The sequence below is a fragment of the Pseudophryne corroboree genome, chromosome 3, assembly GCF_028390025.1.
Source record: "Pseudophryne corroboree isolate aPseCor3 chromosome 3, aPseCor3.hap2, whole genome shotgun sequence".
NCBI classification, from domain to species: Eukaryota; Metazoa; Chordata; class Amphibia; order Anura; family Myobatrachidae; genus Pseudophryne; species Pseudophryne corroboree.
The window spans coordinates 365,984,002-366,006,445 of NC_086446.1; the positions used below are offsets into that span (position 1 = coordinate 365,984,002).

General features: G+C 43.3%; 1 protein-coding gene across 8 annotated transcripts in view; it reads right to left on the reverse strand.

The window, feature by feature from the left end:
• Positions 1-22,444, reverse strand: part of B4GALNT2 (beta-1,4-N-acetyl-galactosaminyltransferase 2 (SID blood group)) — a 230,382-nt gene that overhangs the window by 23,296 nt on the left and 184,642 nt on the right. For all 8 annotated transcript variants that reach the window (XR_010244363.1, XM_063963550.1, XM_063963549.1 and 5 more), the window contains exons 3-6: positions 21,866-21,966; positions 12,823-12,857; positions 7,070-7,259; positions 4,492-4,578 (exon numbers count right to left, since the gene is read on the reverse strand). Coding sequence is in view for 7 of the 8 variants with exons in the window: in XM_063963550.1 (XP_063819620.1) it covers positions 4,492-4,578; positions 7,070-7,259; positions 12,823-12,857; positions 21,866-21,966 (413 nt within the window). In the remaining variant the exon portion in view is untranslated. The remainder of the gene's footprint in view (positions 1-4,491; positions 4,579-7,069; positions 7,260-12,822; positions 12,858-21,865; positions 21,967-22,444) is intronic.

A 22,444-nucleotide genomic window follows, 5' to 3' on the forward strand; every position in this document is an offset into this window, starting at 1 on the left:
TTTTTTAAACATTAAATTTTTATTGAAAGGTGAGAGGGAAGAAAAAAAGGAATCCTCCTCTCTCTTTTTTGTACAAATAAGTCAGGGGATCAGAAAAAAAAGAAGTAGGGAAAACATTGGGGGAGGGTTCAGAGTCAGACATAAAGTGAAATACACTACAATACATGGTTACATACTTTTGGTGAAGTGTACAAAAATATACTGTAAAGATCTATGATAGGCACATATGCATAAATAGGCTAATGCACATGATACAGAGAGAAATAGGCGGTCAGGGGACATTGAGCTCATTTAACTCTGTCACAGCAAATAGCGGGGCAACTACAAATGAAGAATCTAGTTCGGTATTATATATGTAGACCATTTGGACCATTTCATGAGAATAGAGGAAGAAGAGGGCAAGTATCTGGCTTCAACTGTTTCATAAACAAAATGCCTATGGACTTTTTGTTGTATAACTACCAGGGACGGGACATTAATTGTTTTCCATAATTGAGCTATAGCAGCTTTAGTGGCAACTAAGATCTGGCCCAAGACGTATCTGTCGCCTGGAGGGAGGTGGTCTGTATGAAGATGGAAGAGCGCTAAAGCGGGGTCCATAGGGATAGAGGAGCCCAAAACCGTATTAATCAGTTGGAACACATCACTCCATAGGCGGTTGAGTAAAGGGCATTTCCAGAAGACATGAAAGATGTCTCCTGTATATCCGCAGTTTCTCCAGCAGAATTTGGATTGTGAGGGCCAGATTCTGTGTTGCTTTTCTGGGGTAAATTAAGCCCTCTGTATGAGCTTAAAGAACATTTCAGAGTGATTTATGCATTTTGAAATTGTGAAACAGGATCTAAATATTCCGTCCCAGTCCTCATTCGAGAGGGCTCTGTTTAAGTCCCTCTCCCATAGAGTCTGGGCCCTCAATTTGGTATGTGTGGAGTTTGCTAATTGGAGTTTATACCACCAGGAGATCCCGCCCCTATACCTCGGTGACATCAAATGGAGCTTAATATATGCTGGGAGAGAGGGTCTAGAGCCAGCAAACTTAGGGAAGGAGTGTATCCAACTCCTCAGCTGTAGGTATTTAAAAAAATCTTGAGACCGTATGCCATATAGCTCCTGTAGTCGGGAGAAGGGGAGAAGGGAGCCTGCCACATACAAGTCACTTAGGGAGGAGAGGCCTTTCCTCCTCCAGTCGCTGAGGTCTATATTAAAAATCATGGTAGAGAAGGAGTCTAGCGATAGAAGGAGCATGGCAAAGTAATCTCATCTGAAGACAATACCAACTTGTGCCACGCACCCAGAGTAGTTTCAACTGACTTACAGGACCTTCCCTTGGCTTTCGCAGCGGAAGGAGGCATCCACAAGAGATCAGGGAGCGCAACCGGGTGCATGCAAGTGGCCTCCACCATCACCCATGATTTCGGATTCTCGACGGTGAACCAATCCCTAGTTTGGTTCAAGATACAGGCCATATGGTATAGTTCCAAATCTGGAAAAGCAACGCCACGCGCACTTTTGGGCAAAACCAGGGTCTTTTTAGCAACTCTTGGCCGGGAGCCTCTCCACACATACTTGGTTATGATTTGATTAAATTTAATATATAACAGCTTGGGGAGGGGCCTCGGTATGGCACGAAACAAGTACATAAGTTTGGGGAGGAGCACCATTTTAGCCGCGGCAATCCGACCTAGCCAAGAGACCTCATGCATCATCCATTCCCCAGTCAGCTCCGCAAAAGCTTTTAATAAATGGTCAAAATTACGATTAATCAGCTCCTCCTCTCCAGCCAAATGAATCCCTAAGTACTTCAAGGAATGGGTCTGCCAGGCATATCTGTATAGGTATTTCATTCTAGAGATCGCGTTTAAAGAAATGTGGAACGGAAGGGCTTCCGTTTTAGAGGTGTTGAGTCTATAATATGAAACGTCTGAGTATTGTTGAAGTACAGAGTGTAGGGTCAGGAGGGAGTCTTCGGGATCTGTTAAGCATAGTAAGACATCGTCTGCAAATAGGCTAACTTTATGTGCTACACCTCCTATAATTGGTCCCTTAATCGAATCATGAGATCTAATCCTAGCAGCCAGGGGTTCAACTACCAAAATAAAAATAAGAGGGGATAGAGGGCACCCCTGTCGGGTGCCGTTAGTAATATCAAAACTCGGAGAGGTGCATCCGTTCACATAAACCCTTGCCGAGGGCAAGGAGTATAATGCTAGGATAGAGTCCATGATCCGTCCGGCGAAGCCAAACTTCTCCAGCGTCAGCTGCATGAAATCCCAATTAAGTCTATCGAACGCCTTCTCGGCGTCCAATGAGAGAACTAGAAGAGGTTCCCGTTTTGCTGAGCAGTGCTCAATGATGTCTATTACCTTCCGTGTATTGTCCGGGGCTTGGTGGTTCGGCACAAAGCCAACCTGGTCAGGGTGAATTAGGGAAGGGAGAAGAGGACTAATACGATTAGCGACCATTTTGGCGTATATCTTAAGATCTGAGTTCAGCAGAGCAATTGGTCTGAAGTTTTGTACAGAGGTATGGGACTTCCCTTGTTTAGGGATGGCTACAATTTGAGCTTCCAACATTTCTTTGGGGAAACTACCCCTCTCTGAGGCCTCATTGAACACTGAAAGTAAAACCGGGGCCAGACTGTCTCTGAAGGATTTATAAAAAGCTGAGGGATAGCCATCCGGGCCCGGTGTCTTATCTTTAGGTAAAGAATCTATAGCTACTTCTATCTCGGTTAAGGTCCAGGGGGAACCAATATCTCTACACATTTCTGGAGACAACGAGGGGAGCTCGAGACTATCAAGAAAGTCCCGGATGGCACCCCTAGTGGGCTGAAAGGTAGAACTGTCGTCTTTTAAATTGTAAAGTTTAGAGTAGTAAGTCGCAAACACTATCGCAATTTCGTCCGGATCATGGACTCTAGCACAATTATCCGAGTAAATAGTATGTATCTTACCCCTAGCCTTTCTACCTCGTAGTTTGCTTGCCAGTAGTCTACTGGCTCGGTTTCCATGTACATAGAACTTTTGATTTAACCTGTGTATGTTACGGTGGACCTCCGCCAAATAGAAGGAGTTTACCACATCTCTAGCAGTCTGCAGCTGTTTCAAGAGAGTCCGGTTATGCGGGTCTCTTTTATGGGAGACTTCCAAAGAGGAAACTTTGCGTTCAGCAGAGGCAAGGTTTTTTCGGTATTCCCGTTTGAGTCTCGCCGCTATTTGTATTGCAGTTCCCCGAAGCACTGCCTTAAGGGCGCACCAAAAGTTAAAGACTGATGTGTCCCGAGGGCAGTTCTCAGAGAGATAATGGGTTATAGTAGATAAAAGGTTGTTTTTTTAATTTCCGAATCGGAGATTATTGAAGCGAGATAAAGGTATACTGAGTATTTTTAGGATGAATTCCTAGCTTGTTCAGAAAAGTGCACAGCCAGAGCTATAGTTTGTGCCAGCTCAGAGTAGCCACACATTGGGGTAAATTTACTAAGATGGGAGTTCTATTTAAGATGGGATGTTTCCCATAGCAACCAATCAGATTCTACTTCTCATTTATCTAGCACCTTCTAAAAGATAATACCTGCAATATGATTGGTTGATATCAGCAACATCCCGTCTTAAATAGAACTCCCATCTTAGTTAATTTACCCCATTGACACTCATCCTGCAATTTATTATATAAAATGAATTTTGGAATACACACAGGAGCTTTTTGTAATAAAGACAGTTCTGATATCTTCTCAATTATTATTATTAATGTACACTAAAAGCAGGCTAAATCTAACAGCATGTTAGGGGAAAACAGAAAACCTTTACTTATTCAAAGGGTTGATTCTAAGGCGGTAGGAGATTGAACTTTGATGTATAAGTAAAACTTGAAATTTTTGTAGGTGTCTCCTAGTAAGAACAAATAGGAAGCAGCAGGGATGGACTGGGGTCACTTTTCAGGCCCATCACCCATGCGCACATGAAAGGGGGTGTGCGCTATGTAAAAGGGGCTCACAGATACTGCTCATGGGGGCATGCCGCGAGTCAGGGGGCGTGGACTCGCAGCATGCCCCCATATTGCTTTTCAACTTGGCGTGTGGGCACTGCTCATGGGGACGTGCCGCAAGTCACAGGACGTGGACTCGTGGCTCACCTTCATATTCTTAGCAATGGGCATTACAGACACTACGGGCACTTCGGGCGTCGGAGTGGGGGATAAACCAGAGAGCCGGAGGATGCGCTGAGCAAAGCCTTTCCGGGAACTCTGTTGACCGGACAGGCCCACCAGCCCATTGGCTCTTCTGGCATTTGCCAAGAGTGTCAGATGGTAGTCCGGCCCTGGGAAGCAGACAATCTAGCAACTTCGGCATCAGAAAGTGTGTGTCCTGAAAGAGGTACATTTTGTATATTTGCCACATGTTTTTTAAGTCACTGTGAATTTGTGAGATTGTAAGCATTGCCCATTTTACTACAACACATACAGTAGAGTTATATTTATTCTATTTTACTTTACCTGGTCCGGGGTCATGTAAACGGACTATTGGTGGTTGATGGATTGAAACTGGGATCTTAGCTAAGTGTTTGCCCATAGAAAACATCACTGCAGTAAAAATAATGAAATACAGAGAAAAATAAATAAAACAATCTTAAAAGCTGCATATTAAAACACTTAAATATCCAATAAATATGAAATACACATTGATGCAATCCAAAAAGAGAAAACATATAAATATAAAATGTATATACAAAAATATCCAACTCTACAGATAAAATAAAAGTAGCAATATAAGGCAAAAGGTGTCTCGGGGCCTAATTCAGACCTGATCGTAGATGTGTGAAAAAACGCACATGAACAATCAAAATCTTTGGCATGCGGAGGGACGCCCAGTACAGGGCAAGTCCGCCCTGCATGCCGGGTCCTGTCCCCCCTCCCGCAGACATGCTAAAGCATCGCACAGCAGTGATGCTTTCGCTCCTGCCGAGTAGCTCTCTGCCTATGCAGCCCAGCTGTGGAGGCAGACCGCTACCCGTCAAGTTTTTGGCTGCAGCGACTGCATGTGACATCACACAGCCACCACGGCCTGCCCCGTTAACGGTCCAGACATGCCCGCATTGTCCAGACCGTGCCCGAAAAAGCCGCCACAAAGCCACCACAATGCCTCACGACCACCTCTGTCAGACAATCAGGCAGAGGCGATCGCACAAGTGAAATGCCGTTCACCAGTGCCATAACTAGACATTTTAGCGCTGTGTGCAAGAAACGGCATTCCCCCCCCCCATGTAAAACAGGGGCAGTGCGCACCGTAGGCGAGCGTCCAAAATATAGTGGCGTGACTTCATGGGGAAGGGGTGTGGCCACAAAATAATACCAACTCATATTACGGTGCACAGTAGTCTCCAGTCTTCAAATTACGCCGCACAGTAGCGCCACTACACCAAGTAGAGCCTCTTTTACACAATACGGCAGAGTCTTTTTACACATTACGGCAGATAGAGTCACCCTTTTTACACATTACGGCAGATAGAGTCCCCCTTTTTACACATTACGGCTAGAGATGTGCGGCTGGGACTTTTTATGTTTTGGTTTTGATTCTAATTCCACTTTCGTGTTTTGGTTTTGCCAAAATCACCATTTCGTGTTTTGGTTTTGGTTTTGGATCTGGATGATTTTTGAAAAAACTCATAATAATGGCTAAAATCACAGAATTTGAGGGTAATTTTGATCCTACTGTATTATTAACCTCAATAACATTCATTTCCACTCATTTCCAGTCTATTCTGAACACCTCACACCTAACAATATTGTTTTTAGGCCAAAAGGTTGCACCGAGGTGGCTGTATGACTAAGCTAAACAACACAAGTGTGCGGCACAAACACCTGGCCCATCTAGGAGTGGCACTGCAGTGTCAGACAGGAGGGCAGATATAAAAAAAAAGCCCCAAACAGCACATGATGCAAAGAAGAAAAGGAGGTGCACCGAGGCTGCTGTATGACTAAGCAAAGCAACACAAGTGTGCGGCACAAACACCTGGCCCATCTAGGAGTGGCACTGCAGTGTCAGACAGGATGGCACGTTTCAAAAAACTAGGCCTCAAACAGCACCTCATGCAAAGATGTAGAAGAGGTGCAATGAGGTAGCTGTATGACTAAGCCAAGTGACACAAACAATTAGCCCATCTAGGAGTGGCACTGCAGTGGCAGACAGGAGGGCAGATATCCCCAAAAAAAGGCCCCAAACAGCACATGATGCAAAGAAGAAAAAGAGGTGCACCGAGGTTGCTGTATGACTAAGCTAAGCAACACAACCACCTGGCCCATCTAGTAGTGTCGCGCAGTGGCTGAATGTTGAAAGTGGGCCGCAATTGTTCAGTCCACTGACAGCATCTCCTGCACGCCCCTGTCATTTTTCAAAAATTCTGCAATTGGTGGACTTATACGGCAGTATCTCAGGACTAACACAGCAGTACCCCTGGACTCATACGGCAGTGTCAGACAGGATGGCACTTTTCAAAAACTAGGCTCCAAACAGTACCTTATGCAAAGATTTCAAAGAGGTGCAATGAGGTAGCTGTATGATTAAGCCAAGCGACAAACAATTCCCACTGGAATTATACATCCAAATCACTGGAATTATACTGCAAAATCACTGGAATTATACTGCAAAACTGGAATTATATGTCAAAATCGCTGGAATTAAATGGCAAAATCACTGTAATTATACGTCCAAATCACTTGAATTATACTGCAAAATCACTGGAATTATACTTTCAAATCACTGGAATTATACTTTCAAATCACTGGAATTATACTTGCAAATCACTGGAATTATACGGCAAAATCACTGGAATTATACGGCAAAATCACTGGAATTATTTCACAGATGTATGGGCGGGGTTGGCACAGTGCTGCCTTGTTACAAAACTGAAGTTGCCCATTTAAGGTATATGTAAGAACTCCATTCTGGTAACATACACATAATATCATTGTTGCGGGTCACTGGTTAAATTAATCCAGTCAAGGGCAAGGGAGATGTACTTTTCTTTATTAATTCTATAGTCAAATACATATTGAACATTTAGTAATTTCTTACCAATATCTGTGCTGTCAATATCATAAACAGTGCTGGTGTAAGAAATGGAACTGAGAATTCTATTTAATATATTGAGGTTACTGGTAGATATAGTCAGACTGTTTTCTCCTCTGCCATAAACCTGCCACCCAGCCACTGCAGTCATATTTACTGTAAAGTCAAAGGTTCCCAGAGATGCTTGAAGTGTCACCTGCAAAAAAGAAAGATAAAATGTAGTGAGGTGCAAAGAGAGAGCCAGAAGGAAGCAAGGTGATAGATGACAATATAAACTCCACAGCATGGGGTCATTTACTAAACACCAGATTACCTCTATGCCCAGGGCTGGTTAACCTTGGGGAGAGAGGATACCAAAGATGCTGCTGCTGTGCACAAGTGTCCATCTCTGAATAAGGCCCTGGGATAGCATAATTTGGGGCAGATTTATTAAGCTCGGTGAAGTGATAAAGGGGAAAGTGATAAAGCACCAGCCAATCAGATCCTAACTACCATATCACAGGCTGGGTTTGAAAAATGACAGTTAGGAGCTGACTGGCTGGTCCTTTATCACCTTTCACTTTATCACTTCACCGATCTTAATAAATCTGCCCCTTTATTCTTTACGGCAGAGGTTCCCAAACGCGGTTCTCAAGGCACCCCAACAGTCCAGGTTTCAGGTATATTCATGGCTCAGCACAGATGGTTAAATCAAATTGACTAAGGTGCTAGTTAAGTCACATGTGGTCAAGCATGGATACATTTAAAAACAGGACCATTGGGGTGCCTTGAGAATGGCGTTTAGGAACATCTGCCTTAAGGGTAAACCACACTTCCTATCTGTTATATTATATTAGATTCAGGGATATAATGAGACCGTTATGGGCCCCATAGCAAAATGTTGAAAGGGCTCCCCTGTGCTTTGTGAGGGTGACAGGCAGTGGGTGACAGGTAGATTCTGTGAGTGATGCCAGGTAGAGGGTGAAAGGCAGGGGGTGATATATAGTGGGGCATTGCAAATTGGGGGGCACTGAGAAGCCCACCTCTTTTAATCTTGGGTCAAAGGTACAGTACAAAGCCTCTTGAACAGCTGAAATAAGTTAAATTGTCCACTGTGAGTCTACCAGAGCCTCAGTAAAGAGGTAGAGTTCTTCGTGAGGATAACTAAAGCTCGCTTCTACCCTTTTGCTTTAAGGGATTTAGTGCACTAACAATAAAATTATATATATATATATATATATATACATACACACACACACACACACACACACACACACACACACACACACATATATATATATGTATATATTATATATATAAATTATAGACTATTGCATTAGACTCAAAGAGGTATAAAGTACTGAACACTTGCAGCTACCATTAGGACCTTTAATGGATATACTGTAAGAAAGTGTCACTTTAATGAACTGCTCAATTGTTACCCCCCAAAATTATACAGTACAAAACAAACTACTGTATACACTGAACTGGAAATAACTTGTGTTTGTATTGTGGGGTAGCAAAGGGGTTAAATTAGCTTAACATTTAAACCGAGCAATAGTTAAACTGTAGGAAACCTTTGGTAAATGTGTTTACTTTTCAGTAAAATAATATTGTAACCTACTGGTACTGTAATTATTTTGTAATAAATGTATTTGCTCTTTAAAGACAAACCTGTGCTTTTTTTGTGCTTTATAAAATAATTGTTCGGTATCGGTATACTATTTTCTGACATATTAGAATGTTTTGTTGAAAGGTACTGAACTAACCAATTTGCCTTAAGCAGCTTGTATTCTAGTGTATTCCAGTATTGGTGCATAATAAAAATTAAATGGTTTATTGTTTGGAGTATATTAATAAATAGAACCTCTTTGAAGATTACCAGAGTAATCCCTATCATCCAAAGAGAATTACAACCATCTGACACCAATACTTACCTGGGTGTCACAATAATACCCAAAATTAAGAATATTCCTATAAACTAGCTGTTGTGCCCAGTTTCAACTGTGGAATGGTTTGCTGGACAGAACATTTTACCCCTTTTTACCCCCTTAGGAGTCAAATTTAAAAGAACTTCTGCTAAGTGGATGCAAATAACTGTTACAGTTTCCAGACCACCCAGCAGGTCACACGCAGGACCAAGACCTTTAAAAGGTATTTGATGTGTCCTGCTCAGACAATGTCATCGTAGAAATAAGTCACTCATAAAAGTCATCCTTCTGCTATTAGTATATAGATATATAAAACTCAACTCATGGTACTGTATATCAATTATTGCTACCAAATATAGAGAATAAGTAAATTAACAGGATATACCAGAGGTTCCCAAATGCATATACTTCAAACTTGGATGATTAGGGTGCCTTGAGGACCACGTTTGGGAACCTCTGGACTATATTATGGCCTTGACTCATGAGACAATTTTTCATTTATCAGTTTTACATTAGAGAAAATATTATATATTCAGGGAAGGGGGGGGGGGGGGGGGGATCAGGTCAGCATACCGGCATCCGGGAATACCAATGCCGGAATCCCAACACTGGTCACTGGTGGTTTGGCGAGATTAGGTTTAGGCTGCAGGGGGAGGGTTAGGTTTAGGCACTAAGAAGAGGGGGGTTTACACATTAAGTGGGGAGGGTTAAGATGAAGGTGGGGAAGGTTAGGGTCAGACTGCAGGAAAGAAGGGTTATGGTTAGGGAGGTAGATGGGAAGGGTTAGATCACTTACCAAAAAGGAGTGGGGATTATGCAACAAGGAGTGAGGATTATGCACATTGGGATGCCGCTGTCCCAATTCCATCCCATTCAGAGAGCAGAGTACAATAAATGTACTCTAAACCTGCAATCTAATCTCGTCATTTTATTCATATTGTGTTTCATTAATCTACACTGGATTTTTAGCAATATCAGCGACAGCACTGCATTACCTGAAGATTAACTCCACTATAGTCTAATAATGGTAAGAGTACCTGTCTCAGGCACAATGACCTGTTTCTACACCTGTGCTGCGATTGTCGAGAGATGGTGAGATGAGTATGCAAGTTGACGGCACATTCATAATTCATTTAAATAGTCTTCATTTGGATATTATCTACTAACGTAATTTTGCAAAAATCCTTCTAAATTTAGGATCCCAAAAAATTGATAAGGAAAATTAGAATGTGGATATTTTTTTCATACTGTTTCAGCCTATATACTATTACAGTAAGTACCTCTTCTGCTGCAGATGGTGTTTCACCAACAGTCATCAACTAACATAATGCATGAATTAAATGCAAGAGCCTGGTCATTTTGATTTACCATTAAAATATAAATAAGGTGGTGATATACATGGTTTCAAGCATACCATAGTCTGCATTGTTTAATCTTTGCAGATTTGTGGGGTTTAGTATATATTTATTACTAGTCATTTATATAGCGCACACATATTCCGCAGCGCTTTACAGAAAATATTTGTCAATACATATCAATCCCAGCCCCAGTGGTGCTTACAATCTATGGGCCCAATTCAGACCTGATCACTGTAGTGTGAATTCACAAGGCGGCCAATTGTCAATCAACTGCGCATGCATACGGATCATAGTGTGCACGCGCGAGGCCAAGCTGCGAATAAATGCAGCATCTTTTTTGATTGTTAGGCATACACAAGTTGATTAACAGGAAGTGGGGATTTTGGGGGTGGTAACTGCCCATTTTCTGGGAGTGTCAGTAAAAACGCAGTCATGCCCAGTCAATTTCAGGGAGGGTGTGTGACGTCAGCTCCAGCTCCGATCAGCCTGTTTCTATCGCACTGTAGGAGTATGTCCTGGGCTATGCACAGACTGGAAAAATCATTCAATGGTGAGTGAGGTGCGAAAAGATTTGCAGCTGGCCAGCATTCTCAGAGGTTTTCACAATGCGTACGCAGATTTGCTTGGGGCAGGTATTCACTGTGTCTGCGCGGCTACTATGATCGCAAACCTCTGCAAATTGGCAGAGGAGCAATCAGGTCTGAATTAGGCCCTATATATCCCCACTATGTACTGTACGCCCATATACATACACACTAGGGTTCATTTTTTGTTGGAAGCCAATTAACCTACCAGTATATTTTTGGACTGTGGGAAGAACCGGAGTACCCGGAGGAAACCCATACAAGCACGATATGTCCAATATTAACAATATGAACACTCATTATGTCCAGGGCCGGAATAAGCCCTCGGGGGGCACAGGGCACCAAAGACAGGGGGGCCTCCCCCCGACTCCCACGCCAACCACCTGCACCCCCCTTCCCCTTCCTGCTCGCCCCCCCAATGAGGCCGGCCACCGGCAATGGGAGCCTCGCTGTAGCAGGGAGAGAAGTCTCCAGGGTGCCGGGGAAGGAGTGATCTACACCGCCGCAGGAGGAGTGTAGCTGCGGTGCATGCGGCTTCTTTCCCCTCCTCTTGGGCAGCACGGTAGAAGTACCTCATGTGATAACCTGAGAAAATGTGAAATTACAAAAGCCATTAAGCTTATCATTCCTCCTCCAAGTGCATTAATGTAACTGGTGCTTCACGGGCTACAATAAAAATATTTGTTTCACTTATGTCGGGCATACATTGACCAATTATCAGCCCAATAAACTGATAATCATCTGATCGGCTCAAGAAATGAACAGTGTATTTCCACGAGTGATCAATGTCGATCTGTTGGACATGCTGAAATCGGCCATCAATGCAATAATTGGTTAACTGCATCTGGTAATGTATGCTTTACCGCGCTGATCACCTGAATAACCCTGTTTCTTTACTAGGGAGGAACGGGAAAATGTCTCCTTTTGGGAAGGAACGCAGATATTTTGGCCACACACTGTGAAATATCTGAGATATCTGCTGTTTTCAGGTTGTCAAATAAAATGCTAGATAGTCTGACAGACATTTAAACTGTCAATGAATGCCCAGTATGTAATATTGAAACTTTAGGAATGTACTGTAACATCTGATCATTTAAAATGAGATTACGTAAACCCCACCCCAATCCTTACAATCCATACCTATTTTGACAAAGGGGGTAATTCCAAGTTGATCGCAGCAGGATTTTTGATAGCAACTGGGCAAAACCATGTGCACTGCAGGGGAGGCAGATATAACATGTGCAGAAAGAGCTAGATTTGGGTGGGTTATATTGTTTCTGAGCAGGGTAAATACTGGCTGCCTGCTTTATTTTTACACTGCAAATTAGATTGCAGATTGAACACACCACACCCAAATCTAACTCTCTCTGCACATGTTATATCTGCCTCCCCTGCAGTGCACATGGTTTTGCCCAGTTGCTATCAAAAATCCTGCTGCGATCAACTTGGAATTACCCCCAAAGTTTCTTCCAGTTCTTTGTAAGTTCCACCTGTTTCTAGGTCTAACAAAGTTCGGACAGTTGGAAGGTACCACGGTTGTGTTTGATTCCCATCATGGCCCTGTGTGGAGTTTGTGCATTCTCCCCATGCTTATATGATTTCCTCAAGACACTTCTGCTTCCTCCAACAATACAGAAATATACTAGTGGGTTATTTCTTCCTGCCAGTCAGATAATTTGGTTGCATCAAACATATTTAACCGTTTTTGTCTGTTTAACAGTGTTTAGGTACAAATGGTCATTTGTCATTTGCTCCTATACATCACCAGATTTTCTTTGAAACCAGCCAACTAACTAAATGGTGGGACATATTACCTTAAGGTACTGCATATAGCCACCTTTATTAAGATATACTGGTTGTACAGTATTACACATAAAGAGTCAAGGATCAGTTAAATGATACTTTACCTTGTAATTTTGAAGAGTTACATCAATTTTCAGACCTAAAATATTGTATTGACAAGAAGTACAAAGGTAAATTACATTATTCACATTTGGAAACCACTAAATCATATAGTCTCAGTAATGTTTAGAATTTGGTACTGTATGGGGCTCATAAAAGAGGACACATTCAAATAAATGCACAATTGTGTTATTTTCCTGTTTTTTTTTTTACTTGCAGCAGTACAGATGAAAATGTCAATTGAGTTACAGGTATACCATGATATAATATGAAATACAGTAACTGCCGCACTAGTGGTTTACGTAATATCAGCTGGAGGGGTCAATCAATACACATTCAGCCAATCAGAAACAAATAGATTGTGCCTGTTTTAGTTGTCCTCTTCACTGCACCACGAAAGTAGCTTTTCAATCAGCTGATGTGTCCATATAACTGCACCACAATTAACCCCTTAGTGTACTAAAAGCTTGAGTAAGAGATGGACGGAAGTTCAAAGCCTATAGTAAGTGGTTTTGAATTACCACTGGACTCGAAAGAAGAACATGCAGGAGATGTCTTAGTAGATGAAATGCCTCCTGCGTGTAGCTGCAATCCCAGCACTGCAACTGACGTCGCAAGCCGGGATCAAGCATTGTGACTATAAGCTTTGATGATTATGCTGACGGACAGCTGAGTAAGCCTCAGCTTACGCAGCTGACCAATGGAAGGGAAGGGGAGTCTGAAAAACCTGTGTATATATATATATATTCCAAAAGATGCGGCACTCGTGATGCAGATAACCAAAGGAAGATAGCAGCAATCTTTCTCAACGTTTCAGTTTATTAACTGTAATATATATATATATATATATATATATGTATATATACACCCACACACACACATTTTACATATACATTATACATATACTTATTATGCGGGGTCAAAAAAAATCCACCAAATAAAAAGCATGATGACATTACAGTAACTAATATGGCAGTGGTTTCAAAAACCTTTATTGAATCATGGAACTCTAGAGTATCGCAATTATTATTATTTTTTTAATTCACAAATTTTATTGAAAGAGGAGTAACAATGATAAATAGAGATATTAGTTACAGTCGAAGCACAGTGATAATAGATGCAGCTTGACACAATCTGAAAAGTAAACAAAAACAGTGTTTTCATGCTGAATTACATAGGGATCTTAAGCCTACGCACTGAGCCTACTGCAAAGAACAATAAAAAACAACCAGTAAAGTACATTACTGAGGGCCAAGCAGTGGAACCCCCCGGGAAGACTTGTAATTTTTTTTTTTTTTTCAGAAACAGTTAAAGAGAGATTGAGAGTGAGGAGTGAAAGCGAGAAGAGGGAGGAAGAGAGAGGCAGAGACAAGGAGGAGAATGGGCAAGCAGAAGAGAGCTAAGAGCGAGTCGAGGGGGAAGAAAAACAAGTTAGAGGATAGGGTGTATTAGGGGAGACCTGGAAGAGCCAGTTGAAATTTAACATACCGAGGCGTCCAAACGCTGTGAAATTTGTCCACTGTGTTGTTCATCAGTGAGGAAAGGTATCCCATCCTTGCAACAAACCAGATGCGGTTCACAAGTTCATGATGGGTGGGTGGAGTGGGTTGTTTCCATGATTTAGCTATTTGTTTTCAGACTTAGATAGTTGACAGGCTGGGGCACACAAGAGGAGCATCTCAGGGGAGAGAGGGTGGCAATCAAGTATAACTGACTTAATGAGGTTTCGGACCAGGGACCAAAAGGGAGCGATCTTAGGGCAGTTCCACCAAATATGAAAGAAAGAGCCTATTTGGTTACATTGGCGCCAGCAGAGGTTTGACGTATTTGGATATATTTAATTTAAGCGCTCTGGAACCACATACCAACATGTGTAGATTTTTACGGAATTTTCCTTGATGGAGATGCTGATAGAACATTTAGAGATATGTAATCGTATAGCGTCCCACACGTCGTCATCAAGGGGAATCCCCAGGTCAGTTTCCCATGCTAGTTCCTGTGGTGCATGGGGTTAGGGTTCAGGCGACAAAATGGACTGATACAGGATGGATACAGTAATGTCTCGCTCCGTGGAACGGTATGTACAGAGGCGTTCCATTGGTGTTGGGACCTTAGGGAGAGGTGTTTTCCTGGTAGAGGTCATGACAAAATTTCGGATTTGAAGATACTGATAAAAATAAGAAGTCGGGAGAGAGTGTTTCGTTTGAAGGTCTGCAAAGGAGTATGTAATGTTATTATGAAGTATATGGTAAGAGCAGGTGATACCTGCCTTTAACCAGTTGGAAGCCAAATGAGAAGATCGGCCCAGGGCGAAGGAGGGATTATTCCAAATGGGAGTCAGCTGGGAGGGGAATGTGTGGAGTGAGAGTTTAGCATGTTGTGAGTCCCATACCGATAGCGTTAGGGAGGCTGTTGACACTGACTGAATAGTTTTAGGCCTGTGAGTGCAAGGGAGCCAGGGCAGGTGAGAAATAGAGTCAACCTGAGCTAAGTCATTCTCTAAGTCAACCCACCTCCTCACGTGTCTCGGAGAACAGATGCATGATAATATCTTGACAGGGAAGGAAGGCACAAACCACCATTTTTAAAGCTCCTATGGAGAATATCCCTACGCAATCTTGGCTTTTTGTCATTCCAGATGAATTTACTAAATTGAGTCTGAAGGGATGTCAAAATCCGGAGAGGAACAGGGACGCGGAGAGTCCCGGAAAAGGTATAATATCTTATGGAGAACAGTTATCTTAACAGCATTAATTCTGCCTATCCAGGAAATAAAATGCTTCTTCCAGCCCAGGATATTTAGAGATATCTCCTTAAATAAGGGAATGTAGTTCGCTTTGTATAGAGAGTGGTAAGATTTGATAATGTGGAAACCTAGGTATTTAATAGAGGTATGGCACCAGGTAAAAGGAAAATTGGTTTTAAGAAGGTTCAGTGTGTTGGTTGAGATATGTAGGGGGAAAGCCTCTGATTTGTCATTATTAACCTCATAGCCAGAGAAGTCCCCTTAGAGAGTCAATTCTTTGAAAAGGTTAGGCAGGGAAATTAATGGCTTAGTAAGAGTAAGGAGGATGTCGACTGGGAAGAGGGAAAGTTTGTCCTGTGAATCTTAAACAGAAATACCTGTAATATCCGGGTTAAGACGGATGCGACAAGCGAGGGGCTCGATTATTAAAGCGAATATAAGGGGAGACCGGGGGCATCCTTGCCGTGTGCCATTGGTGATCGTGAACGAGTCTGAAACAATTCCACCCGTTAGGACCGAAGTAGAGGGGTTATAATAGAGTGCTGTAATGGCTTGGAGGAATTCCCCTCGAAAGCCGAAGCTACGGAGGGTTTGATTGAGAAAAGCCCAGGAGACCCTATCAAAGGCTTTCTCCGCATCTAAGGTCAGTAGAAAAGAGTGGAGTTTAGTGGTATTGGCATGATGAATTAGATTAATGGTGCATCTGGTGTTATCCAGAGTTGAGGAAAGGGGATGAAACAGACTTGGTCGGGGTGTATGAGAGACGGAAGGAGGGGGTTGAGGCGTAAGGCCAGTATTTTTGCAAAGAGTTTTAAGTCTGTGTTTAAGAGGGAGATAGGATGGTAATTAGAGACAAATTGTCGGTCTTTACCTGATTTGGGTATAACAGTAATTAACGCTTTAGTAGTTTCGGTATGGAAGACATCGCCTTTAAGAATTTTGTTAAAAGTAGAGGTCAGATGAGGGACGAGAGTAGATTCAAACACTTTATAGTAAGCAAAGGGTAGACCGTCTGGTCCCGGTTCCTTAGATGGTTTTTGTAGTGTAAGGGTGGCCGATACCTCCTCGTCAGACATAGGCTTACATAATGCTGTAGATGAGGGAGAATCCAACTGCGGCAGAGAACATGAGGTCAGATATTCTGAGATGTGCTTGTGTGGATCAGATAAGGTGTGATTAATGTCGGGAAAGTTGTAGAGGCGAGTATAATATTCCTTAAAGATAGAGTTTATGTCAGAGGGATTGTAATGAGTATTTCCGTTAGAGTCCTTGATCGAGACTATAGAAGAAACGGCTTTGCGAGAAGAGTATCAGCTTTGTTGCTCTTCTCATAAAAGCGCTGATTGAGCCATTGAAGAAATTTTTATATTTTTTCAGTTAGTAGTGCATTGAAAGTTGCTCTGGCTGCAATAAGCTGCTTATAATTGGAGTCCGTGGGATCATGCTTGTGAAGAGAGTCTAAAGTGTGGACTTGGTCAGTAAGGGATCTGACGATTAATCTATGCTCCCTATTGCAGAATAATTTTTTATACCATCGATAGGCCAAACATTTTCTATTGATAAATTCAGAAAAAAACAGATTAAGTAAAGTGTTTATACTGTATGTTATCTTTAGGTTCAGGTATGTGGTGAGGGACAGGATTCACTTCTGTTTGTCCACATACAGTATTTTAGGATTAGCAGCCATACGAACTGGTAATGCCTATTACACTGATCAAAAATAATTTGAATCATTCCTGGACCACCAACCCAGGGCACACCCTCCAAGTACCCAGAGGCAAGCCAGGGTGCCATGGCACCAGTTTGGAAACCACTGGTCTGTGGTTTTGTTTAGATGTGGGGGATTCTGCCTGTGAATTCTGGTTAACCACTTATATGTTCTATCATACTACGGATGATACGGTTTGATATTCTTATTGTATGTACAGATGGAGCCAGCCTCATTGTTGCCACAGTGGGTATGCACAGGCATACGCATCACGACAAGCTGCACTACATACCGTGCTGCGACTAGTCACAGCCGACATTCTCCCATAGGAATGCATTCACGGGCACACTAGCCACGCCATCCATGCTGCGATGAGTAAATACTGTATATGAGAGTGGCTACAACTGTACCTACTGGATTTTTACATTCTCCCAGCGGCCTGTTGGTTTTTCAGTGGACATTGCCTTATACTGCCATATTACTCTTACTCTATAGGTTTGATTCGGAGTTGCGCTCAAAGCAGCTAGAGTTGCAGAAGCCTAATTCACTATCATATTATAATGCAAGATTTGTAAGGCTAATGTGGGGTTAATGCATCCCCAAGCAGAAACCCATGCCACCTATCAATGCAACACTGTCAGCCGCAGTTGTCATACTTAGTATTGGCACTTACAGCAGCCTCATGCTATGTGCAAGAGATTAATCAGAAAAAGGCTTCTCTTATGCACAACCCACACATGAATCACATGGAACTTTTGATACACACCCATGACATTCTCACGCCACCCCCACAAGTCAGGGTGCTTATGTGCGATCACATTGTCATAACCCAGTTGCCGCCCTGAAATGCCCTATTTCATGGAAAGATAGACCCAGCCAAGTTCCATCCCACTCAGACTAGGACAGACATATGCAAAAATGCCTACATTTGCAGAATATGATGGACATACGCAAAAAAAAAAGTGTAATTTAGTATTTGCTCATGTGCTGTATGTAAAAACCTGTCATTTGTCTGAGTTAGGCCCAATGTATGTACTGCTTAGGTTCTTTGAATTGATTTACATTTTTTGTGTATTTTGTGTAAGTTGTACAATTTTGCGCCACAAGTGTGTTACGTGCGGCGGGCACTTTTCGTGTTTTGTGTTTTGGTTTTGGATCTGGATCCTCGCTCGTGTGTTGGATCTGGATTGGTTTTGCCAAAACCACCCTTTTCGGTTTTTGGTTTTGGGTCTGGATGATTGTTGAAAAATAACCCACAAAAACAGCTAAAATCACAGAATTTTAGGGGTAATTTTGATCCTACGGTATTATTAACCTCAATAACATCCATTTCCACTCATTTCCAGTATATTCTGAACACCTCACACCTCATAATAATGTTTTTAGGCCAAAAGGTTGCACCGAGGTAGCTGGATGCTAAGCAACACAAGTGTGCAGCACAAACACCTGGCCCATCTAGGAGTGGCACTGCAGTGGCAGACAGGATGGCACTTTTAAAAACTAGGCCCCAAACAGCTCATCATGCAAAGTAGAAAAAGAGGTGCAATAAGGTAGCTGGATGACTTTGCTAAGCAACACAAGTGTGCGGAACAAATACCTGGCCCATCTAGGAGTGGCACTGCAGTGGCAGACACGATGGCACTTTTAAAAACTAGGCCCCAAACTGCTTATCATGCAAAGAAGAAAAAGAGGTGCAATGAGGTAGCTGGATGACTTTGCTAAGCGGCACAAACACCTTGCCCATCTACGAGTGGCACTGCAGTGGCAGACATGATGGCACTTTTAAAAACTAGGCCCCAAACAGCTCATCATGCAAAGAAGAAAAAGAGGTGCAATGAGATAGCTGGATGACTTTGCTAAGCGACACAAGTGTGCGGCACAAACTCCTGGCCCATCTAGGAGTGGCACTGCAGTGGCTTAATGTCAAAAGTGACCAGGAATTTTTCGAGCCACTGACAGAATCTCCTGTATGGCGTCATTTTTCAAAAAATTCTGCACCACCAAATTAATTGTATGTGCAAAACATGGGACGTGCTAGAATTTGCCCATATGTAATGCACACACAATATTGGTGGACTTATACGGCAGTACCCCTGGACTTATATGGCAGTACCCCTAGACTTATATGGCTGCACCCCTGGACTGGACTTATATGGCAGTACCCCTGGACTGGACTTATATGGCAGTACCCCTGTAATTACATGACAGTACCCTGGACTTACACGGCAGTACCCCTAGACATATATGGCTGCACCACTGGACTGGACTTATACGGAAGTACCCCTGGACTTATATGGCAGCACCACTGGACTGGATTTATATGGCAGTACCCCTGGACTTATACAGCTGCACCACTGGACTGGAGTTATATGACAGAATTAATGGACTTACACGGCAGTACCCCTGAACTTTTATGGCTGCACCACTGGATCACACTTATATGGCAGTACCCCTGGACATATACGGCAGTACCCCTGGACTTATACAGCTGCACCACTGGACTGGACAGATACAGCAGTTCCACTGGACTGGACTTATAGGGCAGTACCCCTGGACTTATACGGCTGCATTCCTGGAATGGACTTATACGGCAGTAATCCTGGACTTATACAGCAGCACCATTGGACTTATGGCAGCACAGGACACCACAACTGGACTTATAGCAGCACAGGACACCACCACTGGACTGATGCAGCAAAAGACAGCACCACTGCACTGGAATGGACTTATACAGCACTACTGGACTTATTGACGCACAGGACACCACCACTGTGACTGGACTGATGCAGTACAAGACACCACCACTGGACTGATGAAGCATAAAACAGCACTGGAATGACAGAAAAAGCAGGTCGACACCCCATGCACCACACCACTTTCCCACACAGACACTGAGGAGACACGTCCTCTCGCTACACTCTCCAGGACTGGAGTGAAAATGGCAGTGACGCGTGGCTCCTTATATAGAATCCAAAACCCGCGAGAATCCAACAGTGGGATGATGACTTTTTGCCTCGTTCTGGTTTCAGAGTCTGGCGGGAATACCCGAGCCGGACTCCGACCCAGGCTCGGGACATTATGTTTGGTAGGCTTCGGTTCTCGGGGAACCGAACCCGCTCATCCCTAATATGTATGTGTATATATAAATATATGGTTTTCAAAAATGAATATTTTACACAATTTTCCCTGTCAAACTCTAGATGAGCCACTGGTATATTTATTATGGAGCAGTGTGTGCAGTGCACATGGGCTCCTGCAAGGGGTGTTTGGCGGCCCCCTGGAAACTATAAATTTGTGCCCTCCCATACTTTACAAATGGACAGCGCACGGCTTTGGTGCACACTGAAAAAAGGGGAGTGGTCTTACATGAAAGGGGCATGGCCAAATAGTAACCCCCATTTCAAATTACTCCACAGTAGCACAATCTTATTCACATAACACTGCACATAGTAGTGCTTCTTATACGCAAAATGCCCCCTTAGTAGAGCCGCTTTCACAAAATCCCCCCTGTAGTAGTGCCGCTTACACAAAATGCCTCCTGTAGTAGTGCCGCTTACACAAAATGTCCCCTGTAGTAGTCCCGCTTACCCAAAATGCCCCCTGTAGTAGTGCCACTTACACAAAATATCCCCTTAGTAATGCCGCTTACACAAAATGCCACCTGTAGTAGTGCCGCTTACACAAAATGCTTCCTGTAGTAGTGCCACTTACACAAAATACCCCCTGTAGTAGTGCTGCATACACAAAATCCCACCTGTAGTAGTGCCACTTACACAAAATGCCTCCTGTAGAAGTGCTGCTTACACAAAATGCCCTCTGTAGTAGTGCCACTCACAGAAAATCCCCCCTGTAGTAGTGCCACTTGCACAAAATGCCCTTAGATACACACACACATACACAAACAGATACACACACACACACACACACACACAAACAGATACACACTCACACTCACATACACTTTCTCAAGCTCTCTCACTCTCTTTACATCTTCTTACCAAAAGGAAGTCTGGCTGGCCGGAGGTCTCCATCCTCCTGTTCCTCCTTATGATCAGCCTGGTCCCTTGTAGCTCTGCCACTCCATTCCGTGTAGTTTTGCCCCCTTTTCAGGTCTTCCTGCACAGTGAACACTCTGCGCTGTCACACAGCCAGGGAGGGGGAGAGGACGCTTAAAGCTGCTGGCACCGCTGCCTGTCATAGTGTGACAGGCGCAGCAGCCGGCAGCCGCAGGGGGGACAGGCGGTGCAGCAGTGGGGTTGCAGAGCAGGGAGAGCGCCTCTCCAGCCTGGTGCCTACCTGCACTGCATCCCTTTGCTGAGTGGGTAGCGCTGGACCTGGACACCTGAGTCCAGCATGGGCCCACACCGCAAAATGGCAGCAGCACTATTGCTATCACTGTAAAAATGGCGCAGTGGCCATTTTCATAGAGTTTTTCGCATGCGCAGTAGAGAAATTGCAGGACTGCTCAGACTACAGCACAGAGAGGAGGGGGCCCAGACAGAGGAGGCTGCAAATGGGCCTCCTCCTCTCGCAAAAGCGCCCCTGAAATGAGCCATTCTATGAGCTGATTTTAGTATTCAGTTCGGGGTCTTACCTGGCAGCCGGATTGTCCTAAGTGGCATTACTTGCACTCCATACATGGGATAGCTTAATGGGGAGTTTGGAGGTGCTATTAAAACATTTTGCCTTTGTTCCCTGTAAAGAGAGAATACAGAGGTACGGATATTAATTATACTGATATAATAACAATCTGATATCAACATCTGTATAGTTAACAACTTTGAAACTGTTAAACTGATAGACATAAAAATAACTAGTAGACTGGGTACACACAACACAGAAATCCAACCGGATCCCTCCCTGCACCCCCCATGGTGCACATGTCATTCAACGCACGCGCATGCCCTAAACCCAGAAGTCCTATCATTGCAATGAACAGTTCTTACTGCAAGAGCTGCCCTTTATGATTTTCTTCATGCTCACCGTGTTAGTTATAGTAAATGTAGATATGCATTCTGAGTGTGGTGGGATGCAGTGGCAAAACTAATGTGGGTGCATGGGGTGTAGTTGCTATAGGGCCCTCTGACAGTGCCTCTTTCTCCCTGACACTGTCTCTCTCCCTGACCCTATCTCTCTCCATCTATCTCTCACCCTGACACTTTCTCTCCTCTCT